This window comes from Mastigoproctus giganteus, chromosome 4, assembly GCF_048544385.1.
Source record: "Mastigoproctus giganteus isolate SK-2022 chromosome 4, ASM4854438v1, whole genome shotgun sequence".
NCBI classification, from domain to species: Eukaryota; Metazoa; Arthropoda; class Arachnida; order Uropygi; family Thelyphonidae; genus Mastigoproctus; species Mastigoproctus giganteus.
Window position 1 is genome coordinate 110,621,453 of NC_143578.1, and position 23,312 is coordinate 110,644,764.

The 23,312-nt window shown below is 38.2% G+C and overlaps 1 protein-coding gene across 1 annotated transcript in view; it reads left to right on the top strand.

Annotated features, from left to right (window-relative positions):
• Nucleotides 1-23,312, top strand: part of unc-13 (protein unc13 homolog) — a 1,321,962-nt gene that overhangs the window by 1,001,276 nt on the left and 297,374 nt on the right. Inside the window, exon 30 of the mRNA XM_090372343.1 lies at nt 12,230-12,356. Coding sequence (XP_090228469.1) covers nt 12,230-12,356 — 127 coding nt within the window. The remainder of the gene's footprint in view (nt 1-12,229; nt 12,357-23,312) is intronic.

Below are 23,312 nucleotides of genomic sequence, written 5' to 3' on the forward strand. Positions count from 1 at the left end.
ATCCTGTGACAGTCAACTTACTGTTAGGCATTTCCTCTTTGATTGTCCCCTATATTCAACCATACGGTCACACACTTTTCAGTCGGTCTCTAGGTTGAACCTCTCACATGATTTAACTCATATCCTGGGAAATGAAGCAAACATAAATGAACTTGTAATATTTTTAAAACGTATTGGCCTATATAGGAGTATTTAATTTAACATCAACAGTGTTATTATTCGACTAAATAAACTATCAGCAGACACAATTTGGCCTCAGTAGCCCTTGTGTCGTTAAGCCAAATAACAACAACAACAACAACAGCCCTGCTTCTTACTTCGTAATCATTTTCATCTTCATTTCTAAATCAATTTTGTTTGATTTCCTAGCACTGCCACCACTTGCACTTTCCGTTCATCATTGTAATAAATAAATAGGAATGAAGAGAAGATTCTAAAAATTTCCTTATGTTTCTTGTGTGAAAGGGGGAACACATTTCACATAACAACTTAAAAACCCACACAATTCCAGTTATCAGGATTATCGCAAATGTAATAAGATCAAGTTTACTATCCGTTTATGCATTAAACACAAACTGGAAAGTGCAAATTGTTTTATGGTCATGACCTCCAGAAATGTTCTTTAGAAAAATATCAACAAAGCTGTTCAAAATAACAATGAAAGGGTAATGCTCTGAATTCTAAAAATGACCTTTTAAAGAGATAAATACTTTGGTTATATAGCGAAAATTTCAGCTTCCAAGATCTTGGAACAAATTACCAAAAAAACAATGTGTTATTGGGTTCATGTTGCAGTGTTTTCACAATACCATTTATTCCTACGGGATGTAAAATATGTTTCCATGATTTTTTTAAGTTCACACCAGTCGGCAAAAACTTACGTAAAGTCAAATTTACAGAAATTGAGTATTACATAAGTCAGGGAGTGCCTGTAATGTATTAGTATCAAATGATGCATTTTTTTATACTTGTTTAGATGTAGTATTTAGCAGATGCTATATGATTACATATGAACTTATAAAAATATTTATTATTCTTTTAAACATAATAAATTAGCATAAATACAGCATTCATGAGACTCAGTTGCCACATTATTGCTCTCTTTTTTCCTTGAATACATTGGTAACGTAACATAGTTGCTACTGTTTCATACTCATGGCCTATTTTCTTTTAATTCCTTGTCCATCTTTCATACTCATGGCCTATTCTCTTTTAGTTCCTTGTCCATCTTTGGACTTATACAGCACCATTTGCTTTATAATATGTCACATTTGCATACAGATTTTTTCTAGACATGTAAATAGTTTAAAAGCTGGTGTCTGAAATTTGGAGGTGAAATAGAAACTCAAACATCTGCTGCAACCATATTTCAGTAGTTATCTGTTTAGTTTTGGTACTTTGTAAAGTAGCTTTAGACTTTTAATGATTTATTTTATCCTGATCAGTTTAGATATATTTTTCCATGGATTTATTTGTATTATATTTAAAAACATTCAGGACTAAAATCTATTATTTGGGTACCACTTTTCTCTCTGCGCATTGGGCATGGTAGTAGAATGGAGTGATTGGGTGATTATTGTGAAGATGTTTTGTTTCTGATTGTTATGTGGCATGTAGGAGGAGGGGATGCTTAGCTTAGGTAGGGTGTTTATCCCTCCATCCCGCTGTTTTAAAATCAGAAAACAAGTTCCTGATTTTAAAACAGTAGCAAGTGGGGGAAACAAACACCCTAGGCATATCAGCCAAGGAGAAGACAGGGTGCAGGGGGGGAACAGTGAGTGGCACCTGCCACTCAATGCCTTCTTCCTGACTTTTAGTCAAAGTGTGGAGTGGTTCTCAAGATCTGAATTTTAACCAAATTCAAATCCTCCTTGTCTTACCCACTGCTATACAAAGGGTACTAGGAAAGTTTTGCAATATGACGCAACAATTAATCACAGGAAGCTGCTTGTTGAGACATGTTCATACGTGCATAGTAGCCGCCGCGCGAAGTCGATGGGCTCAGTTATTCATTAGTAGTGAGAGTGTAAAGTGCTTGCGATGGCATCGTGGTCACGAAATGAGATAAGGACAGTTTTGCGGTATAATTTCGTGCGTGGTTTAACCATAGACCAGTGCTTAGAAGAAATGACTCTTGCACTAGATGATGATTGTCCACATCGTACAACGATATTTAGGTGGTATAGAGAATTCCAAAGGGGAAATTTCACTCTGGAGGATTCTGAGAGGCCGGGAAGGTCACGAACGTCAGTTACGGAGGAAAACGTTACTGCTGTGAGGAAAATGCTTGACGAAAACAGGCGAGTGACCTACCAACAGATAGAGGATACTTTGGGCCTAAATGCACCAGCAATTCGTTCGATTCTGCAAGATCATTTGCACGTGAAGAAACTTGGTTCTCTCTGGGTGCCGCATCAACTGACTGAAGAGCAGATAACACGACGTGTGACTTGGTGCCAGGAGATGTTAAAAAAGTTTGATAAGGGACAATCTCGGTATGTGAACAACATCGTGACAGGTGACGAGACTTGGCTGTACTATTACGATCTGCCGACCAAGGCTCAAAACAAAGTTTGGGTCTTTGATGATGACGACACACCCGTAATTGTCAGAAAATCCCGATCTGTAAAGAAGAAAATGATAGCTGTATTTTTCAAATCGAGTGGAATTGTGGAACGTGTCGTTTTGGACACGCAGAAGACAGTCACAGCTAAGTGGTATACTGAACAATGCCTGCCTAAAGTCATTTGATCTATGAAGAACCTGCAGCCAAAGTCAAGAATGGACACCGGGTACCTCCATCACGAAAATGCTCCAGCTCACCGCGCCAAAGCCTGCACCGAATATTTGACCACGACAGGACTGAAACTTCTCGAGCACCCTCCCTACAGTCCAGACCTTGCTCCCTGCGACTTTGCACTGTTCCCGTGGGTACCTCCCCTGAGTCCAAAGAAGCTCTCATAATTATGGCTAGGGGTTTGCATACTTCCTTTGCTGCCTCCTTTAATATAACTGGATAGATCCCATCCACCCCAGGTGCCTTTTTTATGTTTATCCTCAACAATCTCTCCTCCACTTTCCTCTCAGTTATTACAAAATCATCCAGCTCACTGCCAATGTTTACTTTACCTACATCATTCTCCTTCCTGAATAACTCCTCATGCGTGAATGTAGATGCAAAATACTCGTTTAGATTGTTAGCCACCTGAGCAGGATCCTCAACTGTTGAACCATCAATATCCAGTGGACCAATCTGATTCATCCCTTTCCTTCTCGAGTTCAAATATGTAAAGAACTCTTTTCTGTTTTTCTTTGCATCCTTTGCCAAGGATTTTTCGTAGTCTGCCTTTGCCTGCCTAATCTCCTTTGTGACTTGGTTACAGACCAACATATATCTATAATAGGCTTCCATGTCACCCATTAATTTGTATGTATCCCATGCATTTTTCTTCTCTGCCACATGTCTCATTAATTCATCTGACAACCATTTAGGCCTAAACCTTGAACAATATTTCTTAGTTGGTAAAGCCTGGTAGCCTCCAAGATTAGTTCCTTGAATGCTTCCCATTTTAAGTTTGCTGTTGGTAACATCATCAGTTGGTCCCACTGTATAGAATTAAATACTGTCTCAGACCATCATAGTCGCCTTTACGAAAAGAAAAACCCTTCCCTTTACCTCTGATGGTAGTTATCTCCTTGAGTAAATCCCACTTCAACACACTGTGATCACTGCCACCTAGTGGTTCATTTATCTGCAGATTCTTAATGCATGAAGAATCACTACTGATAATCAGATCAAGAGTATTGCTCCCTCTTGTTGCCTCACGAACATGCTGATGTAGAAAACAATCATCCAATAAATCCACAAAAGCCTCGCTAGTGTGCGAGTGACCAATCCACAAATTCCAGTCAGTATCTGGGAAATTAAAATCCCCCATTATAAGACTCTCTGATTTACTGGCCCACTCTATTTCCCTGTACAATATCTTATTATACTCATCAGAGTCATTAGGCCTATAGCACACTCCTACTCTCAATTTTGATTTCCCTATGCTTATGTCACACCAGACTGACTCTACACTGCCCTGTCCATCGATGTCGACTGGCTTCACTTCCTTGGACTTTATGTGTTTCTTAATTAATAGCATAACCCCTCCTCCCCTCCTGTCCTGTCTATCCTTTCTATACACATTGTATTCCCCAAATTCCAGTTCCGCATTACTTATATCTGTGTGACACCACGTCTCTGATATCCCAACAATATCTGCCTTTGATGTTTTGAGCAATACCTCAAATTCATCAAATTTATTTACCAAACTCCTAGCATTGGTGTACACGCAGGTATACATGCACCTGTTTCTATTCTTAGCTACCCTAACACAACCCATGTGTTTACTTGTACCGCAATGACTACCAGCAGTCTCTGAAATATCCTGCATCTTGTTTTCCAGGCTTCTGCTCATTTCAATAGAAGCAGTGCAAGAATCACTTCCACCTCTGCCAGTGGCTACTGTTAATCTATTAGTCCTTGTATCCCCCCCAACTAGCAGTTTTCCGACCCACCTAACACTACCTCGACAGCATCAGCAAAAATTCTTGCACCCTTTCTATTTAAGTGTATCCCATCCCTGTAGAAGCAATCTCTCCTGTTAACAAGTACAGTCCAGGCTGGAAAAAATTCTACCCCTTGAGCCTTGCACAATCCCTCCAGGGCCGAATTGATCGACAAGGCTCTCATCACATACTCCCTCCTATCGTGTCTGGGCAGAATTGCAGACACTTTCAAATTCAACCCTAATTCTCGGCTTTTGTTCAACAGTGACCTGTACTTGTTAAGTAATTCTGCCGGTCTCCTACTCTTAATATTATTAGTGCCAACGTGTACAACTATATCACCTTTTGTGCCCTTAAAAGATGATATCCGCTCTACAACGTCATCAACCTTTACCGCTGGCAGACATACCCTGGTCCTATTCCACCTATCCTTTTTACAAAGCATGTTCCCCGTTTCCCTGACAATAGAGTCACCAACAACTACTAGTTCCTGTGGGACCAGCGCATTCTGCCTAGGGGGCTGCCTCTGTGTTGCCTGATGACCAAGTGCAAGCTCTGGCGTTGATGTGGGCAGCTGAGAGCTTGATGGGCCCCTCAATTTATTTCCTTCAAGGGCATCCACCCTGTCCTTCAAGCTCTCGTAAAGGCCCATAACAACGCTGAGTTGTCGCCTGATTTCCTTGCACTCCTTACATCGTGCACACACAAAGACATCCACCTTGGCAGTATCATGTCCCGTACCCGACTGCTCCGCAAACATCAAGCAAACAGTGCATTTTAAAAGACTGTGATTCAGAGGGCAACTGCCCCCCTCAGTTCTCCCCTAAACCACAGCACTCCCATTAGCTTGAGCCTTTTGCTTTGCTGCTCTGGTCAGAGTCATGATTCCGATTTAATTCAATAAAATTCAAAACAAAAATTAAATCCTTAAGTTAAATCCCAAAACAGTTATGTTATATATATATTTTTTTCAGTATCTGGTGTTTTCTACGAGTTCCCTTTATACAACTTCCGTATCACGTGTACCACTATAGTTATGTATTAATAATTTGTTACGATTAAGTCGTTATATATATATAGAGTTAAAAATACAATTTAATTGACAATAAAGTTTATCAAGATTAATAGATTTACTCATTAATTGACAATATTATATTATGCACTATACTACACTAAGCTTATGCTATCGTGTAAAAATGGCGGGAATTCACGAACGGTATTTCTACGGACTCGTATTGATTAGCTTCCAAATCTCGCTATCTCAATTTAGAATAAACTAAGGATCCTAACTAGGTCTATAATCTACTTATAGAAGATAATTTGATATAACAATTGGTTAATAAATCAACTAAATTTGGTTAAAAAAAAAAAAAAAAAAAAGACCTCTCGTTCAATTTGTGACACGTGGATTTGATACCGTTACCGATACTAAGTAATATCTACAAAATCTCTGTCTAAGTTAAACTTTAAACTAAGTATCGTAACTAGGAATATAAAGCTACTCTAGAAAATAAGTTAATATGACAATTTAAACTAATAAAGCAGAAAATAAATCAGGAAAAACTTCTGTGTTTCAAGAGCTTTAAGGAGCAATGGCCGCACAGGCTAACCTCGCACCCAGACTCGAGTTTGTAAGCTACCTGAGCAGGATCATCAACAGTTGACCCCATCAATATCAAGTGGACCAATCTGATTCATCCCCTTCCTTCTAGAGTTTACATAAGTAAAGAACTCTTTGCTGTTTTTCTTTGCATCCCTTGCCAAGGATTTCTCGTAATCTGCCTTCGCCTGCCTAACCTCCTTTGTAACTTGGTTGCATATCAACTTGTATCTATCATAGGCTTCTGTGTCATGTGTTAATTTGTAAGTATCCCATGCATTTTTCTTCTCTGCCATATGCCTCATTAGTTCATCTGACATCCATTTTGGCCTAAACCTTGAACAATATTTCTTAGTTGGTATGTAAAGCCTAGTAGCTTCCAAGATAAGTTCTTTGAATGCTTCCCATTTTGAATTTGCTGTTGGTAACATCATCAGTTGGTCCCACTGTATAGAATTTAAATACTGTCTCAGTCCATCGTAGTCGCCTTTACGGAAGCTATAACCCTTCCCTTTACCCCTAATGGTAGTTACCTCTTTGAGTAAATCCCACTTCAGCACACTGTGATCACTGCCTCCTAGTGGTTCATTTATCTGCAGATTCTTAATGCATGAAGAATCACTGCTGATAATCAAATCAAGAGTATTACTCCCTCTAGTTGCCTCCCGAACATGCTGATGTAGAAAACAATCATCCAATAAATCCACAAAAGCCCTGCTAGTGCGTGAGTAACCAGCCCCCAAATTCCAGTCAATATCTGGGAAATTAAAATCTCCCATTATAAGACTCTCTGATTTACTGGCCAACTCTATTTCCCTGTACAGTTCCTTATTATACTCATCAGAGTCATTAGGCCTATAGCACACTCCTACTCTCAATTTTGATCTCCCAATGCTTATGTCACACCAAACTGACTCAACACTGCACTGTACAGCGATGTCGACTGGCTTCACTTCCTTGGTTTTTATGTGTTTCTTAACTAATAAACCCCTCCCCCCTTCCTATCCTTTCTGTAGATATTGTACTCCCCAAATTGCAGTTCTGCATCCCTTATATCTGTGTGACACCATGTCTCTGATATCCCTACAATATCTGCCTTTGATGTTTTGAGCAATACCTCAAATTCATCAAATTTATTTACTAAACTCCTAGCATTGGTGTACACACAAGTATACCTGCACCTGTTTCTATTCTTAGCTACCCTAACACAACCCATGTGTTTACTTGTACCGTAATGGCTCCCAGCAGTCTCTGAAATACCATGCATCGTGTTTTTCTGGCTTCTGCTCATTCTAATAGAAGCTGTGCAAGAATCTCTTTCACCTCTGCCAGTGGCTACTGTCAATCTATTGGTCTTTGTCTCCCCCCAAGCTAGCAGTTTTCCGACCCACCTAACACTGCCTCGATAGCATCAGCAAACATTCTTGCACCCTTTCTATTTAAGTGTATCCCATCCCTGTAGAAGCAATCTCTCCTGTTAACAAGTACAGTCCAGGCTGAAAAAAATTCTACCCCTTGAGCCTTGCACAATCTTTCCAGGGCCGAATTGATCGACAAGGCTCTCATCATATACTCCCTCCTATCGTGTCTGGGCAGAATTGCAGACACTTTCAAATTCAACCCTAATTCTCGGCTTTTGTTCAGCAGTGACCTGTACTTGTTAAGTAATTCTGCCGGTCTCCTACTCTTAATATTATTAGTGCCAACGTGTATAACTATATCACCTTTTGTGCCCTTAAAAGATGATATTCGCTCTACAACGTCATCAACCTTTGCCCCTGGCAGACATACCCTGGTCCTGTTCCACCTATCTTTTTTACAAAGCATGTTCCCCGTTTCCCTGACAAGAGAGTCACCAACAACTACTAGTTCCTTCGGGACCAGCGCATTCTGCCTTGGGGGTTGCCTCTGTGTCACGTGATGCCCAAGTGCAAGCTCTGGCGTTGATGTGGGCAGCTGAGTGCTTGATGGGCCCCTCAATTTAGTTTCTTCGAGGGCATCCACCCTGTCCTTCAAGCTCTCATATAGGCCCACAAGAACGCCGAGTTGTTGCCTGATATCGATACACTCCTTGCATCGCGCACACACAAAGACATCCCCCATGGCAGTATCATGTCCCGTACCCGATTGCTCTTCAAACATCAAGCAAACACTGCATTTTATAAGGCTGTGAGTCAGAGGACAACTGCCCCCCTCAGTTCTGCTCTGAGCCACAGCGCTTCCATTAGCTTGAGCCTTTTGCTTTGCTGCTCTGGTCTGAGTCATGATTCTATTAATTTATTAAATAATTATAATTAATTATGTTATGTTATTAATTATGTTAAATATAATTAATTATATTACGTTTGTAATCTAAGTCATTATATGTATTTATTTAAACGTACAATTTAACTGCTAACGATGTTCAACTAACGCTATTGTATCACAATGGCGGGAAATTTACGAACGGTAGCGGAATTGAAACACGTGGAAACCCTTACCGATACTTTTATGCAATTACAAGGCCGAGTAAAGAATAAATACACGAAATTAATCAGAAAATCACAAAATAATGTTATACTACTAAATTTAAATCAAAAGTTTTAGAAAAACAATTTCAAATCAATAAATAAGAAAAATCCACTTAGCGGCTTTGAACACGACCGTCTCGTTCAGATCTAAAAAAGTACATTAGTAACATAGCATTTTTATTTTTTTATATATATATATATATATATATATATATATATATATATATATATATATATATATATAAAAGGTCTATGCTTGTTAACAGGAGAGACTGCTTCTACAGGGATGGGATACATTTAATAGAAAGGTTGCAAGAATATTTGCTATTGCTATTGAGGCAGTGTTGGGTGGGTCGGAAAACTGCTAGATTGGGGGGTGCACTGACTAATAGATTAACGGTATCCGTGGGAAAAGGTGAAAATGATTCTTGCACTGCTTCTATTGGAATGAGCAGAAGCCTGGAAAACAAGCTACAGGAGATTTCAGAGACTGCTGGGAGTCATTGCGGTACAAGTTAACACATGGGTTGTATTAGGGTAGCTAAGAATAGAAACAGGTTCATGTGTACTTGCGTGTACACCAATGCTAGGAGTTTGGTAAATAAATTTGATGAATTTTCAGAGGCATGGTGTCACACACATATAAGGAATGCAGGACTGGAATTTGAGGAGTACAATGTGGATAAGAAGGGAGGAGGAGGGATTATGCTATTAGTTAAGAAACACATAAAATCCAAGGAGGTACAGGCAGTTAACATTGCTGTACAGCGGAGTGTGGAGTCAGTAGGGTGTGACATAAGCACTGGAAAATCAAAATTCAGACTAGGAGTGTGTTATAGGCCTAATGACTGATGAGTATAATAAAAAACTGTACAGAGAAATAGAGTGAGCCAGTAAATCAGAGAGTCTTATAATGGGGATTTTAATTTCCCAGATATTGATTGTAATTTGTGGGTTGAATTTAAATAGTGTCCCAAGAGGTCTTGGGACACTATTTAAATTCTATACGGTGGGACCAACTGATGATGTTACCAACAGCAAATTCAAAATGGGAAGCATTCAAGGAATTAATCAGGAAGCTACTAGACTTTACACACCAACTAAGAAATATTGTTCAAGGTTTAGGGCTAAATGAATGTCAGATGAACTAATGAGACATGTGGCACAGAAGGAAAATGCATGGGATACATATAAATTAATGGGTGACGTGGAAGACTATGATAGATACAAGCTGGTCTGTAACCAAGGAGGTGAGGCAGGCAAAGGCAGATTATAAGAAATCATTGGCAAAGGATGCAAAGAAAAACAGCAGAGTTCTTTACCTATGTAAACTGTAGAAGGAAGGGGGTGGATCAGATTGATCCACTGGATATCGATGGTTCAACTGTTTATGATCTTGCTCAGGTGGCTAACAAACTAAATGAGTATTTTGCATCTACATTCACACATGAGGAGTTATGCAGGGAGGGGAATGCCAGTGGTGACCTAAACTCTAGCAGTGAGCTAGATGATTTTGTAATAACTGAGAGGAAAGTGGAGGGGAAATTGTTGAAGATAAACGTAAGAAAGGGACCTAGGATGGATGGATGGTATCCAGTTAGATTAAAGGAGGGAGCAAAGGAAGTAAGCAAACCCATACCATAATTGGACTCAATGGAGATACCCATGGAATGGAGATGTGCAAATGTGACCCCAATTCATAAATGAGGATCAGAAGGCGACACAAATAATTATAGACCTGTTAGTTTAATTTCTTTTCCAGGGAAATTAATGGAGTGACTGGTTAAAGAGGTGTACAGGATCACCCGGACAAGACTTCTGTTATAGCTCGGGGGTGCCTCCATAGCCAGGTGGGTAGGAGCAGCAGTGCGTAGCACACGCATCTTGATTAGACCGGGGTTCGAGCCCGTGACCACCGAATACAGAGGATGCAGAAAGGTCAGGAAATGACCACCACATATCCCTGGAGCAATATGGCCTTATTTGCTAATGCTCCTAAAAACCAAAATAACAATAACAACAACAATAACAGTTATAGCTCAGACACAGCATGGTTTTGTTAAGGGGAAGTTTGTCTGACCAATTTGATTGGATACTGTGATGTGGTCACAAAGTAACTGGATGCAGGGAATAACTTTGATATCATATATTTGGATCTTAGAAAGGCTTTTGATACTGTTGCACATGGAAGACTGCTGTACAAATTGGAGCAGTGTGGCATTGGAGGCAAATTGCTGCTATGGATAAAGGATGGTTGAGTGGGAGAAGACAGAGAGTGGTAATAGTTGGAGCTTTTCGTGGACTAATGTTATTAGTGGAGTCCCTCACAGTTCATTGTTGTTTTCTGTATTTATAAATGACATTGAAGATGGTATATCAGGCTTAATGTCCAAGTTTGCAGACGATACAAAGGTCGACTGGGTTGTTAATGACACTAATGACAGTACGCTGCTGCAATAGGATCTAGAAAAGTTGAGCAGACGCGCTGAGAGGTGGCAAATGAAGTTTAACATTTACAAATGTAATGTACTACATATGGGAAGCAGTAACCCCACAGTAACGTATCAACTCTGTTGTACCACACTGACAGTGGTAGAATTTGAAAAGGACCTGGGGGTAATTGTGCAGGCAGATATGAAGTTTTCTGAGGAGTGCAGATAGTCTGGAAGAGTAGCTCATGGTGTGTTTTGTCAATGATATACAGGAATTTTTCTAGCAGGGATAAGGAGTGATTATCCACTTGTATAAGGCAATGGCCTGGCCGCACCTTGAGTACTGTATACAGGTCTGGGGGCTTCATTTTAAGAAGGATGTAGAGCTGTTGGAACGAGTACAGAGAAGGGCAATAAGATTAGTGAATGGAAAAAAGGGCTGCTGTTATGAAGAAAGGCTTAAGTTTTGCAGATTACAGTGTTTGGAGACTAGGCACCTGTGAGGTGGTCTGGTTGGTGTGTATAAAGCCTTGAATGGTTTGAGCATGCTCAATGCTGATGGCATTCTTCCTCTTGCTCAGAATAATCACGTGAGAGGGCATGAATTCAAATTGAGGAAAGACAGTTGTAGGATAGATGTGCGGAAGTTTGCCTTTAGCCAGCGGGTAGTTGATTGGTGTGGTGGAACAGACTTCCATCTTTTGTTGTGGAAGTTGATATCTTAAATAATTTTAAGGCTGAGCTGGACAGGTATTTGGAATGAACGGAGGGGTGAAATGGGAGTGGTGTGTTTTTTTTTTTTTTGGCTGATGCTGCATAAGCTTGCATCGTATGCCTCTACTAATGCTAATGTTATATAATCTGATTTATTTTTGAAAAATTAAAATTTATTTAAAAAACATCAAATTGTTATTACATTTTGTTCTACCCTGCTGTCTTGTTTATTTAATGTTCTGTTCATTTTGGCACCACAGTTTTAAGATTAGATTCACAACTTTGCACAGAACTTCAGATTTCTTTACAGTTTATTTATCACATAGGAAAAAATAAGTAATATGTCATAAATTTTGTATTCTCTCTTGCATATAGGAACACAATTACTGTCCTTGAAATTAATTCTATTATTATTGCAGAGCATGAGCAGCATAGACTGTGTAAGAGTTCTGCCTATATGAATCTCCATTTTAAAGTGAAATGGTTCTATAATAATTATGTAAAGGATGTTCCTCCATACAAAGAAACAGTACCAGAATATCCTGCGTAAGTAATTGCATTAAGACTTTATAATCAGATTATAATTGTTTATTCATTACAAAGTGCAAATCTAAATAAATTTGCCTTAATGACTTTCTGTCATAATTAATGCACTGTCTAGCTAGCATAAATTACATCTCTGCTTAGTATGTTAATATTTTTTTTCCTTCATTAACCATCTGGTTGGCACACTAGTGTATTTCAGACACAAAAAAAAAAAAAAAAACAATAAAAGTATGATGATGATGATTATTATTATCATCAATCATCATCACTGCCACAAGTGTGAATTTTAGTATTCCTCTATAATAGTATTCACTTTTGATCTCCATCATTAATTATTTTAATTCAAAAAGTTAGCCATGAAAAATTCTTCATGGAACCATGTATGTCAAAAACACTGTTGCTGTCGAAAGTTTCCATAATTTTGTTTTCCTCATTTTTATAGCCACTCACAGTGCCAATTTTTGCCTATATAGTTGTTTTGGATTTAAAAAAAAAAATTTTTTTTTTTTTTTTGATAACATCTCTTGTTTCTTATGATATTTTTTAATGTTATTATACAATATACTGTCAGAATTAAGATTAACATTTTAAAGTTACTCATTTAAAACTATACCTTACCCTTTCCTCTCCCTCCTCCAAAACTGATGGGTGAATTAAAGACAACCACATGGCTGCATGATTTTGGTTTACCCAACAGAGAGTTAACAGTCAATATAGAACCCAATATGTATCACATTTATCACATAATTAAGCTTGTTTATTGATTTCATAATGAAATCACAAAGTAACTTGAAAAAAATACAGACCATGTGGTCCTCACATGGTCTGTGGTTTCTCAGGCCTTGGTGAGAGACTAGAATACTATAATTCTTCCAGACGCTATGATTACTGATGATAAAGAATAGTACTGAATCAAAAGTATGGACTGTATGTGGCCAGGTAAAGCTGATGAGTAATCAGATTATCAATTTTATCCTACAAGTAAAAAAAAAAAAATGAGTTCAGCTATGAGTAAGCTAAATGACTAAGGGGCTACTTGTTTTTAATTTTCCTGTTCACATGGATATAACCATTGGAAATTTTTGCTGTTTGTAGGAAATTTATCTGTATCTTAGTATATGTAATCTTTGACAATACCAAAAAAAACAAAGTGCCCAAAGCTTCCTAGCTTCAAATTAAACCTGCTCAAGTAATGTGATATTTAATATCAGTAGTAAAATTTTATAACTACACTAATACCAAATTCCGACCAGAACTTTGCAAAAGGCAGAAGAAATGCCCTGCTTTTGCAAAATTCAAATCATGTATTTTTTATTCATATTATTAATAAGAAGAATGCAAAACTTTTTTGGAAGAACATTAAAAATTTTCATACTTCGTTTAATCTTATTTCATGTAACAATGATAATGACTAACAGAATATTTTATATATCAGCTGTAATTACATAAATATAATAAAAAATAAAAGTAAAGAGTGTTTATTAAAAACAATAATCACAGTAAGAGAAAGCTTTCACCTACATGCAGTTGCCATTCATTACCACAGAACAGATTTTCAAGCCATTATGTCATGTAAATCAAGACACAGGATGTTCATAAAATCAAATGTATGTACGGGGTTATCCACAAATTGAACAAGATATTTTTCAGCTCCAGCAAACGCTGTTTTTCATAAATATTTAGCCGTTTTATTGACTTAATTTTTACATTAATTTATTTTCTAGAAGTAGCTTTATAGTTCTAGTCATGATCTGTGGTTTATTTTGAATTTAGATAGTGATTTTGAAAGTTAATACTTAGTGTCCATAGATTACTGACATTCCTTTGGTTCATCACAACAAGAACACTTGTTATGATGAACCAAAGGCGACAAATGAAGAGCAAGAAAAACACTAACAGGGAGAAAATTGAATATACTGAGTTATGCAAAGCCATTAGAAAGAGACTCAGAGAGAACACAAGAAAATTTAACACAAGAAAAGTAGAACAAGCATTAAGGGAAAACAAACGATTTAAATCAGCAGCCATGAGCAGTAATACAGAAAGACAAATGATACTGAAACTGAAGAATAGCGATGGTGTATTTATAAATAGCAGAGAAGGCATAATTCCAATAGCAGACTACTATAAAGAGTTATACAAGGAGCAAGGGAATGATGCCAGCAGTGAGAAAGATGGATCGCAAATTAGTAACACATACAACGTACCTGATATCCTTCCTGATGAGGTAGAACATGCATTGAAAAAAATGAAGAATCAGAAAGCCCCGGGGGAAGATGAAGTTACTGTAGAGTTGTTAAAATTGGGAGGAAGAGACAGGACACAAAAACTGGCAAGACTTTTCACAAAATGCATTAGAAAAGGTGTGGCGCCTAGGGGGTGGAATAATGCAATCATAGTTTTGCTGCATAAGAAAGGAGATAAATCAGAAATTGGAAATTATAGACCAATTAGCTTGTTATCCCACATCTACAAGTTGTTCACAAAGGTCATTTCTAACAGATTAGAAAGAACACTTGATGAAAATCAACCGGAAGAACAAGCTGACTTTAGGACAGGATTCTCAACTATGGATCACCTTCATGTAATGTCACAGCTAATGGAGAAAGCAAATGAATATAAAACACCTTTATGCCTGGCATTTGTGGATTATGAAAAGGCATTTGACTCCATACAACATACAGCAATGTTTCGGGCACTGGAAAGACAAGGCATAGATACCCCATATATTATGATTTTGAAGAAAATATATGAGACTTTTATTAGACTAGACAAAGACAGTAGTAAATTTAAAATTGAGAAAGGAGTTCGACAAGAGACACAATATCTCCGAAGCTGTTTACTGCTGCCCTTGAGGAAGCTTTCAGAAGATTAGACTGGTCGCAGAAAGGAGTCAATGTGAACGGAGAGTACCTAAACCATTTATGATTTGCAGATGACACTGTAGTCATAAGCCACGATCCCAAAGAATTAGGGGAAAATCTGAATCAGTTATGCAGATTTAGTAAGGATTTTGGACTAAAGATGAATATAGCTAAAACAAAAGTAAGGATGAACAAGTATGCCAAAGAAAAAGATATTGAAGAAGCAGTGATTGAAAAGGTGCAGTCATATACTTATCTGGGACAAGTCATTAGCTGTAATAATGATAAATGGCTGGAAGTCAAGAGAAGAATAAATTTTGGATGATTAGCATTCAGGAAATATAGTCACATACTGAGGAGCAATATCCCAATTTGTGTGAAACGTAAAATAATGAACCAATGTATACTCCCTACCATGACTTATGGAAGTGAAACTTGGGCACTCACCAAAAGAATGGAAGAGAAGCTGAGAACTACACAGCGAAGAATGGAACGAATTATATTGGGAATAAGACTGTTAGATAAGAAGAGAAAAACATGGATTAGGCAGCAAACTCAAGTAAAGGACATTCATATCAAAAATAAAGAACTAAAATGGTCTTGGGCAGGACACATAACTCGAAGACATGAGGACAGATGGACTAAGAAAATAACAGAATGGTACCCAAGAGGAGCCAAGAGAAAACCTGGAAGACAACAACGGAGATGGACAGATGAAATTCATGAGTTTATAGGTAGTAAATGGATGACCATTGCACAAAACAGAAGGAACTGGAAAGTTGCTGGAGAGGCCTTCATCCTGCAGTGGATTGAAAATGGCTGATGATGACGACAATGATGATAATGTCTGTAGATTTTACCTTTCGTAACTTGCCGCCATTATTATACGATACAGAATACATATGTCCCAAACTTGATAGCTTAAGGTTTAACTTAAAACTAGATAGCTTAAGGTTTAACACAAAACTAGATAGCATAATATGTAGCAGTGTCTTAGAAATCTATTAGCTTAGTAAAGTATTATCAGTTAATCGGTAAAATTTCTTAATCTTATTCAATTTCATTATTAATTGATTTGTGCTTAAAGGGACTCATGATCCAGATTAGGGCAGCAAAGCAATGTGCACAAAGTAGCAGGAGTACTTTGGCTCAGGGGAGAGCCAAAGGAGCAATTCTCCAATGCATCACAGTCTAAAAAAATGTGCAAAATGAGAAATGTTTGTGACCTATCTAGAACGAGACATGATCTAGCCAGGGAGCATGTCTTTGTGTGTGTGCTAGGTGCAGAGAGTATGAATAAATTAGGCATCAACTCAATGTTCTGATGGGTGTCTATGAGAGTTTGAGGTGTAGGGTATATTCCCTCGAAGAAATTAATATAAGAGGCCCATCAAGCTCTCACCTGCCTAACTGAACACGGGAGCTCACTACTGTCATTCAGGCAACACAGCGGCAATTTCCAAGGCAGAAAGTGCTGGTCCCACAGGAAGTAGTTGTTGTAGGGACTCTATTGTCAGGAAGACAGGGAATATATTGTGCAAAAAAGAATAGGTGGAACAGGACAAGGGCATGTCTACCAGGGGCGAAAGTTGATGATGTTGTAGGGCAGATAACATCATTTAAGGGCACAAAAGGTGATATTGTTGTACACATTAGCACTAAGAGTATTGGCCTTAAGAGAAAGAAATCTGCAGATTTACTTAACAAGTACAGGTCAATGCTAGAAAAAAGTCCCGAGATAGAATTAAATTTGAAAGAATCTGCAATTCTGCCCAGACATAATAGGAGGGAATATATGATGAGATCCTTGTCAATCAATTCAGCCCTGGAGAAATTGTGCAAGGCTCATGGGATAGAATTTTTCTCAGTGTGGTCTATGATTGCTAACAGTAGAGACTGCTTCTACAGGGATGGGTACACTTAAATACAAGGTTGCAAGGATATTTGCTGATGCCATTGAGACAGTGTTAGGTGGGTCAGAAAACTGCTAGCTTGGGGGATTCACAAACTAGAAGATCAACAGTAGACACAGGCAGATGCAAGGGTGAGTCTTGCACTGCTTCCACTAGAATGAGCAGCAGCCTAGAGAGCAAGTTGCTCAGGATTTCAAGAACTGCTTGGAGTCGACATAGAACAAGTCAATACATGGGCTGTGTTAGGATAACTAAGAGTAAGAACAGGTGCATCTATACTTGCATGAACACCAGTGCTAGAAGTATAGTAAATAAATTTGATGAATTTCAAGTGCTGATCAAGGCATCAAAGGCAGATATTGTTGGGATATCAGAGAAAGAGTCACACAGACATAAGCAGTGCAGAATTGCAATTTGGGGAGTACAGTGTGTACAGAAAGGATAGACAGGGTAGGAAAGGAGGAGGAGGAGTTATGCTTTTAGTTAAGAAACACATAAGTGCACCCAGTGGACATTGGGGACAGTGCAATGTTGAGTCAGTTTGGTGTCACATAAACCCTAGGAACATGTAAATGAGAGTAGGAATGTGTTATAGGCATAATGACTGTAGAGTAGAATGAACAATTGTGCAGAGAAATAGAGTGGCTAATAAATCAGAATGTCTTATATTTTAACTTCCCAGATATTGACTGGAACTTGAGGGTTGGTCACTTGCACGCTAGCAAGACTTTGGTGGATTTTATTGGAGGATTTTTTCCTACAGCAACATGTTTGAAGGGCAAACAGAGGGAGTAATACCTTTGATCTGATTATCAGCAGTGATTATTCATGCATTAAGAATTTGCAGTTAAAGGAACCACTAGGTGACAGTGATCACAGTGTACTGATGTAGGATTTATTTAAAGATGTAGCTACCATCAAGGGTAAAGGGAAGGGTTTTTGTTTTCGTAAAGGTGACTACAGTGGTTTCAGACAGTTTTTAAATTCTATACTGTGGGATGAACTGATGATATTAACAATGCTGAATTCTAAATGGGAAGCCTTCAGGGACTTCAAAATTGAAGTCCCTGAAGGCTTAAATTAAATCCCTGAATCAAAATTGAGAGCAGGAGTGTGTTATGTACCTAATGACTCTGATAAGTATAATAAAAACTGTACAGGGAAATAGAGTGGGTAAGTAAATCAGAGAGTCTTATAATCGTGGATTTTAATTTCCTGGATATTGACTAGAATTTGTGGGTTGGTCACTCACACACTAGCAAGGCTTTTGTGAATTTATTGGATGATTCTTTTCTACATCAGCATATTCGGGAGGCAACTAGAGGGAGTAATACTCTTGATCTGATTATCAGTAGTGATTCTTCATGCATTAAGAATCTGCAGATAAAGGAACCACTAAGTGGCACTGATCACAGTGTGCTGAAGTGGGGTTTACTACCATCAAGGATAAAGGGAAGGCTTTTTACTTTCGTAAAGGCGGCTACCAAGGTCTCAGACAGTATTTAAATTCTATACAGTGGGACAAACTGATGATGTTGCCAACAGCAAATTCAAAATGGGAGGCATTCAAAGAATTAATCTTGGAAGCTACTAGGCTTTACATACCAACTAAGAAATATTGTTCAAGGTTTAGGCCTAAATGTATGTCAGATGAACCAATGGACTTGTTGCAGAGAAGAAAAATGCATGGGATACATATAAATTAATGGGTGACATGGAAGCCTATAATAGATATAAGGTGGTCTGTAACCAAGTCACAAAGGAGGTTAGGCAGGCAAAGGCAGATTATGAGAAATCTTTGGCATAGGATGCAAAGAAAAATAGCAAGGAGTTCTTTGGCTATGTAAACTGTAGAAGGAAGGGGATGAATCAGATTGGTCCACTGGATATCAGTGGTTCAACTGTTGATGATCCTACTCAGGTGGCTAACAAACTAAATGAGTATTTTGCTTCTACATTCACACATGAGGAGTTATTCAGGGAGGGGAATGCCAGAGGTGAACTAAACTCTGGCAGTGATCTTGGCCGCCTTGCTAGCCAGGTGGGCAGAAGCAGCAGTGCATAGCACACGCTTCTTGATTAGACCGGGGTTCAAGCCCGTGACCACCAAATACGGAGGATGGGGAAAGGTCAGAGAATAACCACCGTATATCCCCGGAGCAGTATGGCCTTAGTTGCTAATGCTCCTAAAAACCAAATAACAAAAAAGCAGCGAGCTAGATGATTTTGTAATAACTGAGAGGAAAGTGGAGGAGAAATTGTTGAAGATAAACATGAGAAAGGCACCTAGGGTGAATGGGATCTATCCAGTTTTATTAAAGGAGGCAGCAAAGGAAGTAAGCAAACCTTTAGCCGTAATTATGAGAGCTTCCTTGGACTCAGGGGAGATACTCATGGACTGGAGATGTACAACTATGACCCCAATTCACAAAGGAGGATCAGAGGGTGACACAGGTAATTATAGACCTGTTAGTTTAACTTCTGTTCCACGAAAATTAAGGGAGGCACTGGTTAAAGAAGCACTGCAGGATCATCTAGACAAGACTTCAGTTATAGCTCACACACAGCATGGTTTCATTAAGGGGAAGTCTTGTCTGACCAATTTGAATGGATACTATGATGTGGTCACGAAGTAATTGGATGCAGGGAATAACTCCGTTATTATATATTTGGATCTTTGGAAGACTGCTGTACAAATTGGGTCAGTGCGGCATTGGAGGCAAATTGCTGCTATGGATAAAAGGATGGTTGAGTGGGAGAAGACAGAGTGTTAATCAATGGACACTGCTCTTCGTGGACTAATGTTATTAGTGCAGTCCCTCACGGTTCATTGTTGAGTCCATTGTTGTTTTCTGTATTTATAAGTGATATTGAAGATGGTATATCAGGCTTAATGTCCAAGTTTGCAGATGATACAATGGTCGGCAGGGTTGTTAATAATACTAATGACAGTACGCTGCTGCAACAGGATCTAGAAAAGTTGAGCAGATGGGCTGAGAGGTGGCAAATGAAGTTTAACAGTGACAAATGTAAATTAATACATAGGGGAAACAGTAACCCCTTAAGTCTGTAGTACTACAATGACAGTGGTAGAGAATGAAAGGGATTTTTCGGGTAATTCTGCAAGCAGATATGATGTTTTCTGAGCAGTGCAGACGATTTGCAAGAGTAACTCATGGTGTCTTGTCAGTGATATACAGGAATTTTTCTAGTAGGGAAAGGAGGTGATTATCCCCTTTATAATTCAGTGGTCGGGCTACAACTTGAATACTGTATACAGGTCTAAAGGCCTTATTTTAAGAAGGGTGTAGAGTTGTTGGAACTAGTACAGAAAAGGGCAACAAGATTAGTGAATGGAACAGAGGGTTGCTCTTACAAAGAACGGCTTCAGTTTTGCAGATTATAGTGTTTGGAGACTAGGAGACTAGCCACCCGCAAGGTTATCTGATTGAGGTGTATAAACCTTTTAATTATTTGAGCATGCTCAATGCTGATGGGATTCTTCCTCTTGTTCACAATAATCACCTGAGAGAGCATAAATTCAAATTGAGGAAAGACAATTGTAGTTAGGATAGATGTGCGGACGTTTGCCTTTAGCCAGCAGGTAGTTGATTAGTGGACAGACTTCCATCATTTGTTGTGGAAGAAGATGTGCAATTGTATCCTATATTCACAAAGGGGGTTCAAAGGATGATACAAATAATTATACACCTGTTAATTTAGGCCCAATAATTTATAGACCAAATAATTATAAACCTGTGAATTTCTCTTCCAGGGAAAATAATGGAATCATTGATAAAAGAAGTTTTGCAGATCACGTGGACAAGACTGCAGTAATAGTTCAGACACAGCATGGTTTTCTTAAGGGGAGGTCTTGTCTGACCAATTTAATTGAATACTTTTTTTTTTTTTTTTTTTTTTTATGAAAATCCCAAAACACGAAAGGTATTAGAACATATAGTACTTAGTACCGTGCTTGGGTTAGAGGTTGAGAAGATGAAAGAAGATAATTGTTGACATTGGACTTGAACTTCTGTAGACTGTAATTTTCAGGAAATAGATAAGAAGGAAGATTGTTCCAGAAAACAGCAGTTGAATGAATAAACGAGGAAGATGAAAAGTTGGTTCTGTGAGTTTGGAGTTGGACAGTAAATGGATGTTGGCTGGTGGCGACACGTGTTCGGACAGTTTTGAAAGAGAGAGCGGGAATTATAGAAGCCAATTCAGAAGAACAGTGCCCATGGAAGTATCTGTAGAAGAGGCATGCAGCAGAAACAGTACATCTATGAGACAGTGAGTGGAGAGACTCTGTTAGAGATGAATCATTAATTAACCTAACTGCCCTCTTCTGAATGGAATCAAGAAGCCTGAGAGAGGTTTTGGGGGCACCGCCCCAGATGTGGGAACAACATTCCATGGTAGGGCGGATATGAGATTTGTACAGAGTGAACAGCTGTTCGGAAGAAAAGTAACGCAGAGAGCGAAAGAGAAAACCAAGTTTTTTAGATGCAGAGGGAGCAATATTTGTAATGTGCTTGTGCCAAGAGAGAGAGAGAGAGAGAGATTAAAAGTCAGGGTAATCCACAAAAGAGATATATCTTCTTGCCTATAAATCGAAGTGTCACCAAATATAAACCTAGGAGCAGAAGAACCCTTTTTGCAAGATATAAGACAAGATTGAGTTTTAGAAGGATTGAAATCAACAAAATTGTCTTTGCCCCACTGGAGAATTACCTGGAGATCAGCATTTAAGGAATTGGTAGATAATATTCGAAAAATTGGAGCTGATTGAGCTTGGCCAGGTTTCTCAAAATGGAAAGTGCAATACAGTGTGCTATCATCTGCAAAACTATGGATAGGATTTCCAATCAATGGAAGGTCATTAATGTACAAGAGGGAAAAGTGTGGGGGAAATAACTGAACCTTGGGGGACACCAGCATTAGTGGAGAAATTAGAAGATAGAGAGCCATCTACCATCACCCTCGGTGAGTGATCAGAGAGAAAACTGGATAACCAATTACAAAAAACAGTTGACAAACCATAAGATGGAAGCTTGTTTAGAAGACCTTTACGCCAGACACAATCAAAAGCCTTTGAGATGTCAAGAGCAACTACACCTAATTCTGTTTTTGCACAAACCTTTTTTACACGAATTTGATTTAACACGAATTCAAAATAAATATTTCAGTCTCTTTTTACTCGAGTCATTTTGATTTAACACGATTTCTATAAATTTTTTTTGCCTAAATTCTAAGAATAATTTTTTTTTATTTGTGGCATATTAGTATCATTTCTATATTACACGCACCAATAGATTAGTGTGATTATCAGCTATTTATTAGTGTGATGGATTAGCTAGTGTGTGCGTTTTGAAATGCGTGCTTTTGTTTACCAATGTGTACGTCTAGGTATCTATGAATCATCAACGTTTTTATTGAATTTGGTGCACATCTATGGTATTCGTGCATTGTATCTTCGAAAGACATTTAGTAGTAAGCTCTATTTCAAAGTGAAAGAATCTTTAGTGAAATTTGTGCACATATAAATTTATTAATTTTGCCTATAGTCAATAAATTGTAAGTTTACAAATTTTTCATACTTTTTTATTAACTATAACTGAGATATTTTTCGGTAGCCCTTATATAATGTCGAATAATTCGCCTATTACCAAAATGAAAAGGAAAGCGAGTTCTTTGGAACTTAAAATTATTCAAATTTAAGATCGTCTTGCAACTGGACAAGGGGCTACGTCTGTAGGAAAGCATTTTGGTGTACATGAAGCTACCGTAAGAACTATTAAGAAAAATGAAGCTGCGATTAGGAAGTCGGTATGTTCTGGAACAAAAGTAAGTGTTAATTCATCATCATATATAAGAGATATTGTCAAGGAAAAAATGGAAAAGGCTCTGGTAATATGGATAGAAGAAGATCAGTCACAAAAAAGAGTACCAGTAGATGGAAATGCCATCAAGCAAACAGCACTAAGAATTTACAGACAGATTAAAGAAAAGAAGCCAAGCACTTCATCTCAAACAAAAAACAGAAAGTATGAATTTTCTGCGAGTACAGGTTGGATGATAGGGTTTCTTAAAAGGAATGCTCTTCCTAATATAAAAATTAAAGGTGAAACTGCATCTTCAGATGAACCGGCCACTAAAGTATTCCCGCAGGAACTTGC